Source organism: Cherax quadricarinatus, chromosome 30 (genome assembly GCF_038502225.1).
Source record: "Cherax quadricarinatus isolate ZL_2023a chromosome 30, ASM3850222v1, whole genome shotgun sequence".
Taxonomy (NCBI): Eukaryota; Metazoa; Arthropoda; class Malacostraca; order Decapoda; family Parastacidae; genus Cherax; species Cherax quadricarinatus.
The window spans coordinates 19,875,535-19,895,240 of record NC_091321.1 but is presented as its reverse complement, the minus strand read 5'-3'; the positions used below and the strand labels follow the sequence as shown (position 1 = coordinate 19,895,240).

The window sequence follows — 19,706 nt, the reverse complement described above, 5'->3', positions numbered from 1 at the left end:
ATGTTGTTCCTCCTTGCCCTATACACGAAATCACAGCTTCCCTATCTTCATCAACATTTAACAATTCCTCAAAATATTCCCTCCATCTTCCCAATACCTCTAACTCTCCATTTAATAACTCTCCTCTCCTATTTTTAACTGACAAATCCATTTGTTCTCTAGGCTTTCTTAACTTGTTAATCTCACTCCAAAACTTTTTCTTATTTTCAACAAAATTTGTTGATAACATCTCACCCACTCTCTCATTTGCTCTCTTTTTACATTGCTTCACCACTCTCTTAACCTCTCTCTTTTTCTCCATATACTCTTCCCTCCTTGCATCACTTCTACTTTGTAAAAACTTCTCATATGCTAACTTTTTCTCCCTTACTACTCTCTTCACATCATCATTCCACCAATCGCTCCTCTTCCCTCCCGCACCCACTTTCCTGTAACCACAAACTTCTGCTGAACACTCTAACACTACATTTTAAAACCTACCCCATACCTCTTCGACCCCATTGCCTATGCTCTCATTAGCCCATCTATCCTCCAATAGCTGTTTATATCTTACCCTAACTGCCTCCTCTTTTAGTTTATAAACCTTCACCTCTCTCTTCCCTGATGCTTCTATTCTCCTTGTATCCCATCTACCTTTTACTCTCAGTGTAGCTACAACTAGAAAGTGATCTGATATATCTGTGGCCCCTCTATAAACATGTACATCCTGAAGTCTACTCAACAGTCTTTTATCTACCAATGCATAATCCAACAAACTACTGTCATTTCGCCCTACATCATATCTTGTATACTTATTTATCCTCTTTTTCTTAAAATATGTATTACATATAACTAAACCCCTTTCTATACGAAGTTCAATCAAAGGGCTCCCATTATCATTTACACCTGGCACCCCAAACTTACCTACCACACCCTCTCTAAAAGTTTCTCCTACTTTAGCATTCAGGTCCCCTACCACAATTACTCTCTCACTTGGTTCAAAGGCTCCTATACATTCACTTAACATCTCCCAAAATCTCTCTCTCTCTCCTCTGCATTCCTCTCTTCTCCAGGTGCATACACACTTATTATGACCCACTTCTCGCATCCAACCTTTACTTTAATCCACATAATTCTTGAATTTACACATTCATATTCACTTTTCTCCTTCCATAACTGATCATTCAACATTACTGCTACCCCTTCCTTTGCTCTAACTCTCTCAGATACTCCAGATTTAATCCCATTTATTTCCCTCCACCGAAACTCCCCTACCCCCTTCAGCTTTGTTTCGCTTAGGGCCAGGACATCCAACTTCTTTTCATTCATAACATCAGCAATCATCTGTTTCTTGTCATCCGCACTACATCCACGCACATTTAAGCATCCCAGTTTTATAAAGTTTTTCTTCTTCTCTTTTTTTAGTAAATGTCTACAGGAGAAGGGGTTACTAGCCCATTGCTCCCGGCATTTTAGTCGCCTCATACGACACGCATGGCTTACGGAGGAAAGATTCTTTTCCACTTCCCCATGGACAATAGAAGAAATAAAGAGGAACAAGAGCTATTTAGAAAAAGGAGAAAAACCTAGATGTATGTATATATATATATGCATGTGCATGTCTGTGAAATGTGACCAAAGTGTAAGTAAGAGTAGCAAGATATCCCTGTTATCTAGCGTGTTTATGAGACAGAAAAAGAAACCAGCAATCCTACCATCATGCAAAACAGTTACAGGTTTCTGTTTCACAGTCATCTGGCAGGACGGTAGTACTTCCCTGGGTGGTTGCTGTCCACCATAATATTATTAGTATTATTACTACTACTACTATTGTTATTATTAGCAGTAGCAGAAATGTTTGATTCTTTGCTGTGTTCAAGAGTCAACACATGATGTCACCGTCCAATACCTGCCCGAATAGTCATTCCAATATGCAGTCATGAATGCGTTTGCATTATTTATACTATAGTTTAATAGTAAATAATGAACAAACAAAACACTCACCACACTGGTAGGAGGGCTGGCTGCCAGTTGGAGGGGTCGGAGGGAGGGTAGTAGGGACTCGCAGTGGTCGAGGAAGTGGAGGCAGTGTTGGAATCAGTGGTATTTAATAACATACCTGTTATTAAACCATAACATGTATGTATTTAGTACAATTTACGACGTTTTCATGTATTTTATGATTGTCCATGGTTCAACAAGTTAAGGAAGAAGTATTGTATTATATTTCCCTACAATATATTGGGGCACCAAACATTCACGATTTTTCAACATTCGCGAGGCTCTTGATCCCCTAACCCTCGCGAATGTTGAGGAAGACCTGTACTGTGCTTGTAGATATAATGCATAAGAATACCTGTTGGTTTACAGTGGGTCTCTCTGAGACAGACAGAGACAAGCACAGATACGGAAAGAAACAAGCAGACAGAGAGACAGATAATCAGAGATACAAGCTCATCAAATGTCACCCCTTATCTCTGTACCCTCTGGCGCCCATCAAATGTCATAGCTTATCTCGTCTTATCTCTGCCCTCCCAATGCTTGTCACTGACACTTGTCTTACACATTGCTTCAAGGGAATTTCCTTCTTCCTCCTCCTTCTTCTATACTCCCGTTTATCCAAAACATTGCTGGGACCTATAAATACTTTGTATATATTCCTAGACAATAGTAAATGACCAAGGCAGGTGTAAATGTCCACCTATCAATGTCTTTTTGAGAATCCGAGTACAATTTCAGTACCTAATATTAGCGACAGAACAAAGATTGGTTATGAAAAGACAAGAACTACAATAAATTGTAATTATCAGAACATAAAAATTATATAAAAATGAGAAAAAATGGTATATCGGCAACACTTCTGCAAGCAGCAGGACTCGATGTTGCTGTCAGGTGAGCATTAAGTGCCAACTTTGCAGCCTCATATCTCAGTAAGTAATGACCCTATTTTTTTTATTTTAATCTTATAACACTTCGAAAAATGTGCTTTTTATTTTCATTAAAAAAATTATTTTTTTATTTTTCACAATATTCGGGGCACTTGGGTAGTGAACGTATATATACATTTGGACAGTTTATTGGTTTATTGGTTTGAGATACTGGCCATTTGGAGTGACATCTAAACTGTCATAACTGAGTGACTCTGCAAAGACAGTGATTATGTATGAATGATGGTGAAAATGTTGAATGATGAAAGTTTCTTCTTTCTTTTTGGGTTTTTCTTTATTTCTGGTCACCCTACCTCGGCTGGAAACGGCCGACGTGTTAAAAAAAAAGTGACAATCGCCTATTTGCAAGCTTATCATTGCTTTAAACCAATCACCTATATTGTTGCCTCAGTACATTAGACAAATAACTACAGCCTCTCCTCACTTAACGATGTAGTTCTGTTCCTGAGACCAAGTCGTTATACGAATTCGTCGCTAAGTGAGGAGCATACTATAATGGTAGTGAGTTTATGTCAACCATCTTTGATATTGTTTTAATGTCACCTTTGCACCATTTATAATGTTTCTGGTGTATTTGTAAATGTTTATACAGTAGTGTACTGTATATTGAAATAAACAGAATAGAGGAAATCAGCTCTAATATATATTACTTAGGAATGAATACTGGTCAGAGTCTGTCATAACTCCGAGGCATCAGTAATCGAGTATGTCACTAAGTGAGGAGAAGCTGTACTTATATATTCTGATCTCACCTGAGAAAATTCCTCGCGCAAGAAGTGAAGAGCTTGCCGATGGACCCACGCCGAGCCATGAGCTTCCCCTGACCACCGGAGAATGGACACCAGGTTGTCGAGGCTTAATGACTCGACTATCATGTCCTCACAACCCTATTTAAGGAAGTATTTATTCAGTACAGAATTATATGTAGTCTTTGTAAAGATTAGCAAAATAATTCATATGAGTAAACAGATGAAGTTATACATATTGTCCTTCTTAAAACTTAAGTGCACATTACTATTCTAACATTTTTATCTGAAGTGCAATGAACTTATCTGTAACACCTGGCTTGTCTAGAGTTGTTTATATCTCTGAGTAACTAGATGTTATACACCTTTGATATACCTCTGACGAGATTCGAGAAGTTCCCGGCCATGGGCCAGGCATATTAAATGCTTTTAGTACATGAGAAAAGCAAAGGGTGACACTACATTCGTTTCTTATACAGTGGACCCCCGCATAACGATCACCTCCGAATGCGACCAATTATGTAAGTGTATTTATGTAAGTGCGTTTGTACGTGTATGTTTGGGGGTTTGAAATGGACTAATCTACTTCACAATATTCCTTATGGGAACAAATTCGGTCAGTACTGGCACCTGAACATACTTCTGGAGTGAAAAAATATCGTTAACTGGGGGTCCACTGTATTTTCCCATGTCAGGCTTAACTGTGTTGTGGAAATAATGTGCCACAAAAAAGGAAACCAAGGGTACTAAATATATGCGACATTATGCTAGGTATTTTTTTTTCAACACACCGGCCATCTCTCACTGAGGCAGGGTATACTGGAATTTTTTTTTTTTAACAAGTCGGCCGTCTCCCACTGAGGCAGGGTGACCCAAAGAGAAAGAAAATCCCCAAAAAGAAAATACTTTCATCATTCAACACTTTCACCTCACTCGCACATAATCACTGTTTTTGCAGAGGTGCTCAGAATACAACAGTTTAGAAGCATATACGTATAAATATACACAACATATCCCTCCAAACTGCCAATATCCCAAACCCTTCCTTTAAAGTGCAGGCACTGTACTTCCCATTTCCAGGACTCAAGTCCGGCTATATAAAAATAACTGGTTTCCATGAATCCCTTCACTAAATATTATCCTGCTCACACTCCAACAGCTAGTCAGGTCCCAAATACCATTCGTCTCCATTCACTCCTAAATAACACGCTCACACACACTTTCTGGAAGTCCAAGCTCCTCGTCCACAAAACCCCCTTTACCCCCTCCCTCCAACCTTTTCGAGGACGACTCCTACCCCGCCTTCCTTCCCCTACAGATTTATACGCTCTCCATGTCATTCTACTTTGATCCATTCTCTCTAAATGACCAAACCACCTCAACAACCCCTCTTCAGCCCTCTGACTAATACTTTTATTAACTGTACACCTTCTCCTAATTTCCACACTCCGAATTTTCTGCATAATATTTACACCACACATTGCCCTTAGACGGGACATCTCCACTGCCTCCAACCGCCTCCTCGCTGCAGCATTTACAACCCAAGCTTCACACCCATATAAGAGTGTTGGTACTACTATACTTTCATACATTCCTTTCTTTGCCTCCATAGATAACATTTTTTGTCTCCACATATACCTTAACGCACCACTCGCCTTTTTTTCTTCATCAATTCTATGATTAACCTCATCCTTCATAAATCCATCTGCTGACACGTCAACTCCCAAATATCTGAAAACATTCACTTCTTCCATACTACTACTCCCCAATTTGATATCCAATTTTTCTTTATCTAAATCATTTGATACCCTCATCACCTTACTCTTTTCTATGTTCACTTTCAACTTTCTACCTTTACACACACTCCCAAACTCATCCACTAACCTTTGCAATTTTTCTTTAGAATTTTCCATAAGCACAGTATCATCAGCAAAAATTAACTGTGTCAATTCCCATTTTGTTTTTGATTCCCCATAATTTAATTCCACTTAATCCCACCTCTCTCCCGAACACCCTAGCATTTACTTCTTTTACAACCCCATCTATAAATATATTAAACAACCATGGTGACATTACACATCCCTGTCTAAGACCTACTTTTACCGAGAAGTAGTCTCCCTCTCTTCTGCACACCCTAACCTGAGCCTCACTATCCTCATAAAAACTCTTTACAGTATTTAGTAACTTACCACCTATGTACTAGTAACAGCTGCCACATTGCTTCCCTATCCACTCCATCATATGCCTTTTCTAAATCCATAAATGCAATAAAAACTTCCCTACCTGGAAATATGTTATTAAAATATATTCTATTAGAGTCTACTGTATATGAGGAACATATTCTCCTAAAGAAATTTAACTGGATCTATAAATACTAAATATTTAAGAGGGCCAAAAATGGATCTAAAAACATTATTTTTTTAACACCAAGGTAGTGACCCCAAAAAATGGAACACATTCAACTTCATTCATTCAACAGGAATCTTTCCACAAGTGCACAAACATTACAATTCAAATGTCTCTAATTGACCTGACTAACAAATCATCCTCTTGCCCAGAGCCCAGTGTTTTTCTACTCTATTTCCCTGCTCACCTTCCTCATTCAGCACTAACAATGCAATATATCAGTGGCTGAGGTTGATTTGCCTAATCAAACTCTCAACTTATTCTGGCAATTCTCTGAGGAGGAGCTAAATTTTTTTTTATTTTGCCACCTGCAATAACTAACATGTGTACATGTAATTTGCAGTTGCCTTTAATGCCAACTTTTACCAATGAATGCTAAGGACTGCTGCTCAAGCAAGAAACATATAGGTTTTGAATGTTTGCAAGTTCTATAGAAAGAATAATAAAACTGACTCTTACTCAGTTTTTGAAAAGTCCTGTATTACAGAATACAGGACTAATGAAAGTATTTGTCGTCTAGTATTGCTCTACTGATCTATTATGTAAACATTGTTTACTTTATAAATCTGCATAAACCTCTTCTTGTCAAATAATCTCTCAAGTAAAATATTTAGGTTGTCTCCCACCGAGACAGGGTGACCCGAAAAAGAAACACTCACTATCATTCACACTATCACTATTTTGCCAGAGGTGCGCAGATACGACAATCTAAATGTCCCTCCAAACAGCAAATATTCCAAACCCCTTCTTTAGAGTGCAGGTGCCGTACTTCCCTCCTCCATGACTACAAGTACATAGTACAGTGGACCTTTGACCAACGATGGCATCGTCTAACGTTAAATCCGACTAGCGATACATTTTAATGCAAAAATTTTGCCTCGACTAGCGCTAAAAAACTCGACCAACACGATTTGTTCCGTCTAAGACGCATCCACTTGTGGCCAGTGTTTACAAGCCAGCCAGCCACCGCGGTCCCATCCAAACATACAATCGGAACATTTCATATTATCACAGCATTTTTAGTGATTGCACCTGCAAAATAAGTCATCATGGGCCCCAAGAAAGCTTCTAGTGCCAACCCTACAGCAAAAAGGGTGAGAATTACTATGGAGATGAAGAAAGAGATCATTGCTAAGTATGAAAGTGGAGTGTGTCTCTCCGAGCTGACAAGGTTGTACACAAGACCCCCAATCAACCATCGCTACTATTGTGGGCAAGAAAACGGCAATCAAGGAAGCTGTTCTTGCCAAAGGTGCAACTATGTTTTCGAAACTGAGATCGCAAGTGACAGAAGATGTTGAGAGACTGTTATTGGTGTGGATAAACGAAAAACAGATAGCAGGAGATAGCATCTCTCAAGCAATCATATGTGAAAAGGCTAGGAAGTTGCATGAGGATTTAATTAGAAAAATACCTGCAACTAGTGGTGATGTGAGTGAATTTAAGGCCAGTAAAGGTTGGTTTGAGAAATTTAAGAATCGTAGTGGCATACATAGTGTGATAAGGCATGCTGAGGCTGCCAGTTTGGACCAAAAAGCAGCTGAAAAATACGTGCAGGAATTCAAGGAGTACATAGACAGTGAAGAATTGAAACCTGAACAAGTGTTTAATTGTGACACTGACAATGTTGTGAAACACTTTAGGAATGTCATAAAGGAACGGGAGGTACAGGCCTCTATGGACAGATATGTTGTGCGACAGAGGTCCAGTGACTCTCAAGCTGGTCCTAGTGGCATTAAAAGAAGAAGGGAAGTAACCCCAGAAAAGAACTTGACACCTCAAGTCTTAATGGAAGGGGATTCCCCTTCTAAACACTAACACTCTCTCTCCCCTCCTCCCATCCCATCAATCATCACCAAATCTTCAATAAAGGTAAGTGTCATGTAATTGTGCATGTCTTCTTCAGTTTGTGTGTATTAAAATTAATATTTCATTTGGTAAAAAATTTTTTTTTCAATACTTTTGGGCGTCTTGCACGGATTAATTTGATTTCCATTATTTCTTATGGGGAAAATTAACTCGATTAACGATAATTTCGATTAACGATGAGCTCTCAGGAACGGATTAATATCGTTGATCGAGCGTCCACCGTATAATTAGTACAATATTTATAAATCTGGTTTAACAAGTGCACAATTTTCTTCTAGTTATTTTTTTTTTTTTAACACGTTGGCCGTTTTCCACTGAGGCAGGGTGACCCAATAAGAAAGAAAAAACTTTCATCATCATTCAACACTATCACCATCACTCACACATAATCACTGTCTTTACAGGGGTGTTTAGACCCGACAGCTTAGACATCTCTCCAAACTGCCAATATCCCAAACCCCTCTAATTGACTGTTTCAGCCGTATATATATACGTCTTACGAGCCAGTGTTTCGGACGTATATATACTCAATAATTCTAGCGGCTTCAAATCAAGCAGGAGAAAGCTGATAGGCCAACATGTGAGAGAATGGGACTGTGTAGTCAGTGTGCACTGTATAAAAAAAAATCCCACAGCACGCAGTGCATAACGAGAAAAAATAACTCCGACCATGTTTTTGGATTAAAACGCCGAATTTGAGGTGTATTTTTGTATAGTATTTATGGTTGTATTCTCATTTTCTTGGTCTCATTTGATAGAATGAAAAACATATTACAGAAATAGAGATGATTTTGATTAGTTTCACGATGAAAACGACCTTGAAACTGAGCTCAAAGTAGCGGATATGTTCGATTTTTACCAATGTTCAAGAGTAAGCAAATCACACCACACGTCCAATACACATCAACTTGGGAGTCTAAATATTCTTTCACTAGTGCACTGATATTATTTATACCATTTTTACAATAATGCAGTAGTCTGCATAACAGTAAATCTTCTACATTTTGTGTTAATAAAAAATCAAAATAGAAAGCAAGAGTAATATAAGAGGGGCCTGTAGACATGACTAATGAACAGAGGATATGTTATTTTAGTGCCAAGAATGTCTGCATTGTTTATTCTGAACCCTATTTTGAAATTGGCATCTTTTTTAATTTGTGTGAAATTGGCCAAACTGCCAATTTCTGACCACTTTATTGGGTAGCTGAAATCGGTAAATGGGCAGTTTCTTGTAATCAATTGATAGAAAAAATGAAGTTCTAAAGAAATGAGTTTGGTCGACTGGAACAATGGAATTGGTTGAAAATAGGGCTCAATGTTGGCAAAACCGCTGATGCGTAAATATCGCCAAGATCGCTAACTTTGCGGGAGTGTAATTCCGTAAGTTTTTGATAAAATTTCGTACTTTTGGTGTCATTACCATCAGGAAAAGATTCTCCATCATTTCATAAGAAAAAAATAAATTTTTTTCCAAAAATTTTGCAACACCAGGAGTCACTTCAGGATTTGGTGTTGCAACAGTCAAAGGGTTAAAGTGCAGGCACTGTACTTACCATTTTCAGGACTCAAGTCTGGCTAACCAGTTTCCCTGAATCCCTTCACAAAATATTGCCCTGCTCACACTCCAACAGCTTTTCAGGTTCCAAAAAACCATTCATCACCATTCACTCCTAACACGCTCGTACACGCTTGATGGAAGTCCAAGCCCCTCGCCCACAAAGCCTCCTTTATCTCCTCCCTCCAACCTTTTCAGGGACAACCCCTACCCCGCCTTCCTTCTCCTACAGATTTATACACTCTTCAAGTCATTCTTTGTTCCATTCTCTCTAAATGACCAAACCACCTCAACAGCCCCTCTTCAGCCCTCTTACTAATAATTTTAGTAATTCCACACCTCCTCCTAATTTCCACACAATGAATTCTCTGCATAATATTTACAGTACACATTGCCCTTAAACATGACATATCCACTGCCTCCAGCCACCTCCTCGCTGCAGCATTTACAACCCATGCTTCACACCCATATGAGAGTGTTGGTACCACTATACTCTCGTATGTTCCCTTCTTTGCCTCCATGGATAACGTTCTTTGTCTTCACAGATACCTCAACACACCACTCACTTTTTTTCCTTCATCAATTCTATGGTTAACTTACAACCCCAGCTATAAAAATGTTAAACAACCATGGTGACATTACACATCCCTGTCTAAGACCTACTTTTACTGGGCAGTAATTTCTCTTTCTCTTACACACCCTAACCTGAGCCTCACTATCCTCATAAAAACTCTTCACAGCATTTAGTAACTTACTACCTATTCCATACACTTGCAAAATCTGCCATATTGCTCCCCTATCCACTATCATATGCCTTTTCTAAATCCACAAATGCAATGAAAACTTCCCTACCTTTATCTAAATATTGTTCACATTCGTATATGCTTCAATGTAAACACCTGATCTACACATCCCCTACCCATTCTAAAGCATTCTTGCTCATCTGCAATCCTGCTCTCTGTCCTACCTCTAATTCTTTCGATAATAACACTACCATACACTTTACCTGGTATACTCAGTAAACTTCTTTTTCTTTTAACACACCGGCCGTATCCCACCGAGGCGGGGTGGCCCAAAAGCAAAAACGAAAGTTTCTCCTTTTACATTTAGTAATATATACAGGAGAAGAGGTTACTAGCCCCTTGCTCCTGGCATTTTAGTCGCCTCCTACAACACGCATGGCTTATGGAGGAAGAATTCTGTTCTACTTTCCCATGGAGGTAAGAGGAAATAAACAAGAACAAGAACTAGTAAGAAAATAGAAGAAAACCCAGCGGGGTGTGTATATATATGCTTGCACATGTATGTGTAGTGTGACCTAAGTGTAAGTAGAAGTAGCAAGACGTACCTGAAACCTTGCGTGTTTGTAAGACAGAAAAATGGACACCAGCAATCCTACCATCATGTAAAACAATTAAAGGCTTTCGTTTTACACTCACTTGGCAGGACGGTAGTACCTCCCTGGGTGGTTGCTGTCTACCAACCTACTACCTATCTCAGTAAACTTATTCCCCTATAATATTTACTATCTCTTTTGTCCCCTTTCCCTTTACATAAAGGAATTATACACACACTCTGCCAATCCTTAGGTACCTTCCCCTCTCTCATACATTTATTCAACAAAAATACCAACCACTCCAACACTACAACCCCCCTGCTTTTAATATTTCTGTCATGATCCCGTCAATTCCAGCTTCTTTACCCACTTTCATTCTACGTAATGCCTCATGCACCTTCCCCACACTCACATCCTGCTCTTCTTCACTCCCAAAAGATGTTATGCCTCCCAGGCCAGTGCATGAAATTACTGCCTCCCTTTCTTCATCAACATTTAGAAGTTCCTCAAAATATTCCCGCTCCGGCTCCTCAAATATACTTCCAGCTCTCCATCTACTCATGGAACTTCGTGTTCATCAAGAACTGCAAGAAGCCCCTATCACGAGCTTTTACCATCCTATGGAGAGGGAGCATGGACACAGGGGTCGTCCCACAGTTACTAAAAACAACAGACATAGCCCAACTCCACAAAGGGGGCAGTAAAGCAATAGCAAAGAACTACAGACCAATAGCACTAATATCCCATATCATAAAAATCTTAGAAAGGGTCCTAAGAAGCAAGATCGCCACCCATCTAGAAACACATCAATTACACAACCCAGGGCAACATGGATTTAGAACAGGTTGCTCCTGTCTGTCTCAACTATTGGATCACTACGACAAGGTCCTAGATGCACTAGAAGACTAAAAGAATGCAGATGTAATATATACAGACTTTGCAAAAGCCTTCGACAAGTGTGACCATGGCGTAATAGCGCACAAAATGCGTGCTAAAGGAATAACAGGAAAATTTGGTCGATGGATCTATAATTTCTTCACAAACAGAACACAAAGAGTAGTAGTCAACAGAGTAAAGTCCGAGGCAGCTACGTTGAAAAGCTCTGTTCCACAAGGCACAGTACTCGCTCCCATCTTGTTCCTCATCCTCATATCTGACATAGACAAGGATGTCAGCCACAGCACCGTGTCTTCCTTTGCAGATGACACCCGAATCTGCATGACAGTGTCTTCCATTGCAGACACTGCAAGGCTCCAGGCGGACATCAACCAAATCTTTCAGTGGGCTGCAGAAAACAATATGAAGTTCAACGATGAGAAATTTCAATTACTCAGATATGGTAAACACGAGGAAATTAAATCTTCATCAGAGTACAAAACAAATTCCTTCCACAAAATAGAGCGAAACACCAACGTCAAAGACCTGGGAGTGATCATGTAGGAGGATCTCACCTTAAGGACCATAACATTGTATCAATCGCAGCTGCTAGAAAAATGACAGGATGGATAATGAGAATCTTCAAAACTAGGGATGCCAAGCCCATGATGACACTCTTCAGGTCACTTGTTCTATCTAGGCTGGAATATTGCTGCACACTAACAGCACCTTTCAAGGCAGGTGAAATTGCTGACCTAGAAAATGTACAGAGAACCTTCACGCCGCGCACAACGGAGATAAAACACCTCAATTACTGGGAGTGCTTGAGGTTCCTGAACCTGTATTCCCTGGAACGCAGGCGGGAGAGATACACGATTATATACACCTGGAAAATCCTAGAGGGACTAGTACCAAACTTGCACACGAAAATCACTCACTATGAAAGCAAAAGACTTGGCAGACGATGCAACATCCCCCCAATGAAAAGCAGGGGTGTCACTAGCACGTTAAGAGACCATACAATAAGTGTCAGGGGCCTGAGACTGTTCAACTGCTTCCCAGCATACATAAGGGGGATTACCAATAGACCCCTGGCAGTCTTCAAGCTGGCACTGGACAAGCACCTAAAGTCGGTACCTGACCAGCCGGGCTGTGGCTCGTACGTTGGTTTGCGTGCAGCCAGCAGTAACAGCCTGGTTGATCAGGCTCTGATCCACCAGGAGGCCTGTTCACAGACCGGGCCACGGGGGCGTTGACCCCCGGAACTCTCTCCAGGTAAACTAACTCCCCTACTCTGTTATTAACTGACAAATCCATTTGTTCCCTAGGATTTCGTAACTTGTTTATCTCACTCCATTTTTTTCTCAGCAAAATTTCTTGATAATGCCTCTCCCACTCTATCATTTGCTTTCCTTTTGTACTCTCTCACCACTCTCTTCACCTTTCTTTTACTCTCCGTATACTCTGCCCTTCTTACATCACTTCTGTTTTGTAAAATCTCTCATAAGCTAACATTTTCTCTTTTATCGCACCCTTTACCTCATCATTCCACCAATCACTCCTCTTTCCTCCTGCACCCACCCTCCTATAGCCACAAACTTCTGCCTCACATTCTAATACTGCATTTTTAAAACTATCCCATCCCTCTTCAACCCCCCATCCCCCACTACCCATACTTGCACTAGCCCACCTTTCTGCCAATAGTTCCTTATATCTCACCTGAATTTCCTCCTCCCTTAGTTTATAAACTTTCACCTCTCTCTTACTTACTGTTGCCATTTTCTTTTTGTCTCATCTAATTATTTTTTATTATTATGCAAAGTTCTAAACACCTGTGGGTCATTCAGCCTAAGGACTGAGAGGCTTGATTGTCCATCTACTAACTGAAAGATACATACATACCTACCTGTTCACTACCTATCTTGCACAGTAATATTTTGATATCTCCAAAATTACTTGTGTTTCACTCCAATATTACAACGTCTTCTAGCACAAACCCTATCCAGCAAGAACAAGGCAGCAGAAAGCACGTAAATTATTTAACAGCATTGAATATTAACATGCATACATACACTGTTTACATCTTGCATCATATAAATAACACATTACTCGACACTCAAGCTAAACCACAAGACATCCTGGCAACGCAATTTAGTTTTACAAACATTACACACTTTCCCTAAACAAAATCACCAAAGGATGATCAAAATTGTCATGCAATATTTAAAACAAAAATTACATCAGTATATCTGGTAATCACTATCCTATATATTTTTCTGTAAATCTGTCAAACTTTTTACATTGCTTTCTTCACTCCTTAATCTTTTTAAAGGTACTCTTGGCTGCAATAACATTCTCAATATTTCCATTAAAGAATCATTAAATCAACATACATGTCAGAACAATTCTTCTCAACACTACCATCAAATCAGAGTCAAAGCAAAATTCTTTTTGTGGTTTAGGGGAAACATAACATGGATAAGGAATAAACTGACAAATCAGTAGTATTAGAAAATTTATGATTAAAGCACTCACTTTGTCTCTAGTGCTTAAAGCTCCTTAAAGATCATTGGCCTAACATGCTACAAATCATAATTTTCAACTTTATATATAGAACTGTATTATAATTTCCCTCACCTGGGTTAAGATGTCCAGCTCCAAAAAACGACCAATTTGGTATATTTCCATAGCCTCCTCCACAACGGTCATGTGTGTGCGGCCTGTTTGCACAATGCTCTGAGCTTCACTTAAACTGTTGGTGCTGGTGGAATCGCGTATAATGCAGGAAAGATCCAGAGTATCTAAATACACAGCATGAAGGAGAACGCGCGCATATCTCTTGGGTATGACACCTTCATCTAACACTATTCTAGTGGGCTGAGGGATGCCCCTTTCATACATGTCCTCACTGTATCGTTGTCTTCGCTGAATTAGGCTTCTAAAGAATGGTGAGCGTGCACTAAGAATAGCTTTATGGCAATAAAGTTCTAATCGATTATGAAAACCATAGTCTGATGGGCCAGCCTCCCCACTTTGATCGGATTGGTTCACATCACCACTCGCTGAAAACACTAACACACAGTCGGCATAATCACCAGATTCTAACAGGTACTTAAGATCGCACTCAAGCGGGTTGGGCGTCCCAAATTCCTCGCATAATTGCATTAACATGTCCAAGTTACTAAGGCCCATCTGGGCTTTGCTAGTTCCATCATACGCATTAAATTCACCAGTGTATAAGTAACGCAATAAAGCACTAAACATTGGGATGTCTATACCAGGAGTCCGTATATCCACACCAATTTGGGCTCCATATCCTGGTATCTTTTTCAGCACCTCCTGTAAAAAGAGGGAATACATGAGAAACTAGTAAGATTATACTTAAGCCAAGATTGAGTCAGAATATGCAGTATTCATGAAACTTACTCTGTTCCTAAATAATGATGTAAAACCTGCACATCAAGCTTCAGAAGAATCAAACACTGCCCACTATTTAATAAAAAATCAAGCTAAAGGCCTTAAGTTCAAACCCACAGTATTCCTTTAACACTAATCCGAGATATTCACTGGTCACTCTGCCTTGGTGGGAGACGGCTGACGTGTTAAAAAAAAAAAGAAAAAAAAAAAATCACTGAACTAGAATGCTTCATAAATATTCACTAGACTAAACAGATTAAAATACACTACACAAATTGGTTTAATTTAATAACCCAAAATATGAAATGGTAATTATAACAAGTTTTAGCAAACAAACTACACCTACCATCCGACTTACGACCTGCTCGACTTACGACCACTCGACTTACGACCGTGTTTTTTATGCCAAATTTCTGGGAAATAAACAACTATTTGTGTTGTACACAGTGTTTATCCTAAACCTTACAGTATAAAATACACTACTAACAGCATAAAAAGTAAAGTAAAACATGAAATATCAAAATAAAACTATAAAATAAAGTCATTACAAAAATGTTTTGTTGATATTCAGTAGTAAAGTTCGACTTAAGACCATTTCGACTTACGACCGGTTTCTCGGAACCGAACTCAGTCGTAAGTTGGATGGTAGGTGTATTTTAACAACTTATAAAGGTCAGCTACTAATAAGACACTAAGTATGGACAGTATTAACCCTTTCAGGGTCCGTCCCGTAGATCTACGGCTTTACGTTCAGGGTCCAAACCGTAGATCTACGCCATGAGCTCAGCTCACTCTGATAAACTGTGAGTGGTACATTTGGGCCTAGATATGAGAGAATACATCTATGTGGTATGTGTGCACCACATAAAACAGATCCTGCAGCACACTGTGTATAATGAGAGAAAAAAACTTAAATCATGATTTTTCGATTAAAACAGCAACTTTGCAGTGTTTTTTCGTATGTTTTTTATAGTTGTATTTGCGATTTCTTGGTCTCATTTGATAGAATGGAAGACATATTACAGAAATAGAGATGATTTTGATTGGTTTTAGCACTGGAAATGGCTTGAAACTGAGCTCAAAGTAGCGGAAATGTTAAATTTTTGCCAATATTCAAGAGTAAACAAACGAACTCACACGTCTAATACACGTCAGCTGGTGGGTCTAATATACATTCACAAATATGGTGATGATATTTATACAATTATTACAGTATTGCATAACAGTAAATCTTCTATTTTTTGGTGTGAATAAAAATTCATTATGTGAATAAAAAATCAAAATGGAATTTATTTGTAAAGCCTCAAAACATAACTAATGAACAGAGGAAACGTTAGTTTAGTGCCAGGAATGCCTACATTGTTTATTCTGGACCCTATTTTGAAACTGGAATATTTTGAACTTTGTGTTAAATTGGCCAAATTAACAATTTCCGATCACTTTATTTTGTAGTTGAAACAGTTGACTTGGCGATTTCTTGTGCTCAATCGATAGAATAGAAGTAATACTAGTGAAATAGCTAAGAATTTGGTTGATTGGAATAATGTAATTGGCCTAAAATGGGAGTCAAAGTCGGCAAAATCGCCGATTCGTAAATGTCGCTGACACATCAAAATTCGCGAGAGCATAATTTCGTCAATTTTCCACCAAATTTCGTACTTTTTGTTTTATTACCTTCACAAAAAGATTCTCTACGATTTCATAAGAAAAAATAACAAATTTTTTTTTTGAAAATTCTTGGGACACTGGTGCGTGACTCCAGATTTGGGCCTTGGACCCTGAAAGGGTTAAACAAGAGCCATGAACCCACTAGCTACCTTGCAGGATTAAATTAGGTTTTTTAGCATCTGCAAGTATTACATTCAAACCTGTAAACTCATCCCTATCTTTTAACATCACATTGAGCTTTTTAACTCGCAATTTAATGACAAAATCACCTAGTTTATTAACTCACTATTTACCTGCCAATATTACCATATAGACCTACACCTAATTGTCAACATCAAACTAGATTATTACCAACTGCCAGACCAACCAGGCTGTGATGTCAATGTGGGCCAGCAGGCCACTAACAGCAACAGCCTGGTTAAAAAGGTAATCCATAAGTAAACCTCTCCAAAGTCCAGGCCACAGGTTAAAAAAAAAAAAAAAAAACTGAAACTGATTACAGGTAACTGGGTACAAACAGCAAACGTTGGTACCTGGAAATACGGACATCGGACACTGAGGATGGCCCGGTGGACGGGGAAGATGGCTCCCTGGAACACCAGGTCAACATCTGTGCAGTACTTATAGTCAAAGAGGTCACTCAGATCTTGTTTGTAAGTTGGAGCTGGCGGTCGAGCAAGATCAGCCTGAAAAAATATTTTTATACTAGAAAAATATACATCTTCTTTCAACAAACTGGCCATATCCCACAAAGGCGGGGTGGCCCAAAAGAAAAAACTAAAGTTTCTCCTTATAAATTTAGTAATATATACATGAGAAGGGGTTACTAGCCCCTTGCTCCTCGCATTTTAGTCATCTCTTATGACATGCATGGCTTACAGAGGAAGAATTCTATTCCACTTCCTCATGGAAATAAGCAGAAATAAACAAGAACATGAACTAGTAAGAAGATAAAACAAAACCCAGAGGAGTGTGTATATATATGCTTGTACATGTATGTGTAGTGTGACCTAAGTGTAAGGAGAAGCAGCAAGACGTACATAAAATCTTGAATGTTTACGAGACAAAAAAACACCAGCAAGCAATCCTACCATCATGTAAAACAATTACAGGCTTCTGTTTTACACTCACTTGGCAGGATGGTAGTACCTCCCTGGGTGGTTGCTGTTTACCAACCTACTACCTAGAAAAAATGTACAAACATTTACAATATACAATATACACAGTATTTACAGCTAAGTTACAACTAAGTTACTTACCTATTTATTTGCCCATCTAAGTCATTTATGCATACTGTGAGCACAGGGGTCTGTGTTGGCACCCTTACAGTTCACAATATACGAAAATGACTCTGATGAGGGAATAAATAGCAACATAAGCAAGTTTAATGGCGACACAAAAACAGGCCATCAAATAAATTCTGATGAGAACACACGGGAACTACAGAATGACCTAGATAGGCTGATGCTGTGGTCAGAGAAATGGCAAATAAAGTTTAATGTAGACAAATATAAAATTCTATATCTGGGGAAAGAACGAAACTATGGTACCTATAAACTAAACAATGAAGATCTCAATCAAACTTACTGCAAAACAGACGTATTTATGGTTAGCAGTAAACTAGTACATCCAAGACAACAGTGCGTAAGTGTTCACAACTGTGACTATACTGCTAGTTACACCTGTGACAGATATGTCAGAGGTATTCTTAGCTCTACCTTTTCAATTATGCATACTGTTACTGCTTTACCACCTTCTCAATCTAACTTACTCAAGACCATACTACGACTGCTTCTGGGCCTCTCATTAAGAAGCACTGTACTTAATCACACTTGGCTCTCATAAGCTATAATTCAACAACCTCAAGGTGCTGAAGACTTTCTGAAGAAGCATATTCAACAAATACTAAGACTTAAGCCTCTCTGACAAGCACTGTAATAGAGTAATGGAAACTTGCTTATGCTAAGATGCAAGAATGGGCAGAAAAGTTGAGGATGGGCTTAGTAAGACCATAAAAGTGGGGAGAGAAGCAACAGCAGTCAGAATAAGAACATGGTGGCTGAGAAACTGCAGAAGACTACCAAGTGATGCTGATGGGCCTACCTGTTGATACTGGGAGAGGGGTCACAGCCCCTACTGTCTGGTCCTGGACCAGGCTTCCCATTGTTATATGGTAATATTAATCATGGAAAAAGAAGCTTCATTTACCTCCCCCAGACAATGCTTCTGTAGATGACTGTTACTAACCAGTGTACCAACTATCAAAGTGGACAAAATAGCATCTAGCTCATATAACATTTGTTTCTTACCTGCACGGTGAGATCTTTGAGAGCGGCACTTGCTTCATATTCCTCATACAATGCTGTCACCTCCCGCACCATCCAGTCACTCACCAGCTCTCGGATCACCCGTGCATGATCACACGACTTCGATGACCGTCTCCGACGAATCAATTTTTTTCGTAGGGTTGCCAGGCTTGTCAATTTCTTTTTTTTTTCCCTGTAGGAATAATAATACATTTATTCAGCAATATAAGATACACATAACACAGCACTGAACTCTTAACTATCTTATATTTTATACCCACTGTAACTCATTTGGAAAGAGTTATATTTATTTTAAATTAATTAAAAATAGATATGGTCTGTTTGCATTAGGACGGCCAAGGTAGGTATGTAGGTACAAAATTAGTATGTGAAGCTGTAATATGGTGTCTGAAGCTAAACCTGTTGATTAATATTTCATGAACTGTATGTATCTGGTTGTGCCTGGTGATAGGGGTTCTTTTGACACAATTACTGTATATTCCTTATGGCATTATAGAAGGAAAAAAAAAAAAATTATAACCCCCTTAGTTGTCCATGCCATAGTTCTATGGATTTCATGTCACCATCCATGCCGTAGTA

At 39.0% G+C, this 19,706-nt stretch overlaps 1 protein-coding gene across 3 annotated transcripts in view; it reads right to left on the bottom strand.

Moving 5' to 3' along the window:
• LOC128692738 (BTB/POZ domain-containing protein 7) overlaps positions 1-19,706 on the bottom strand; it is a 116,134-nt gene that overhangs the window by 44,518 nt on the left and 51,910 nt on the right. For all 3 annotated transcript variants that reach the window (XM_053782065.2, XM_070089980.1, XM_053782068.2), the window contains 4 exons: positions 19,110-19,299; positions 17,334-17,486; positions 14,353-15,054; positions 3,680-3,814 (listed from right to left, as the gene is read on the bottom strand). In XM_053782065.2, coding sequence (XP_053638040.1) covers positions 3,680-3,814; positions 14,353-15,054; positions 17,334-17,486; positions 19,110-19,299 — 1,180 coding nt within the window. The remainder of the gene's footprint in view (positions 1-3,679; positions 3,815-14,352; positions 15,055-17,333; positions 17,487-19,109; positions 19,300-19,706) is intronic.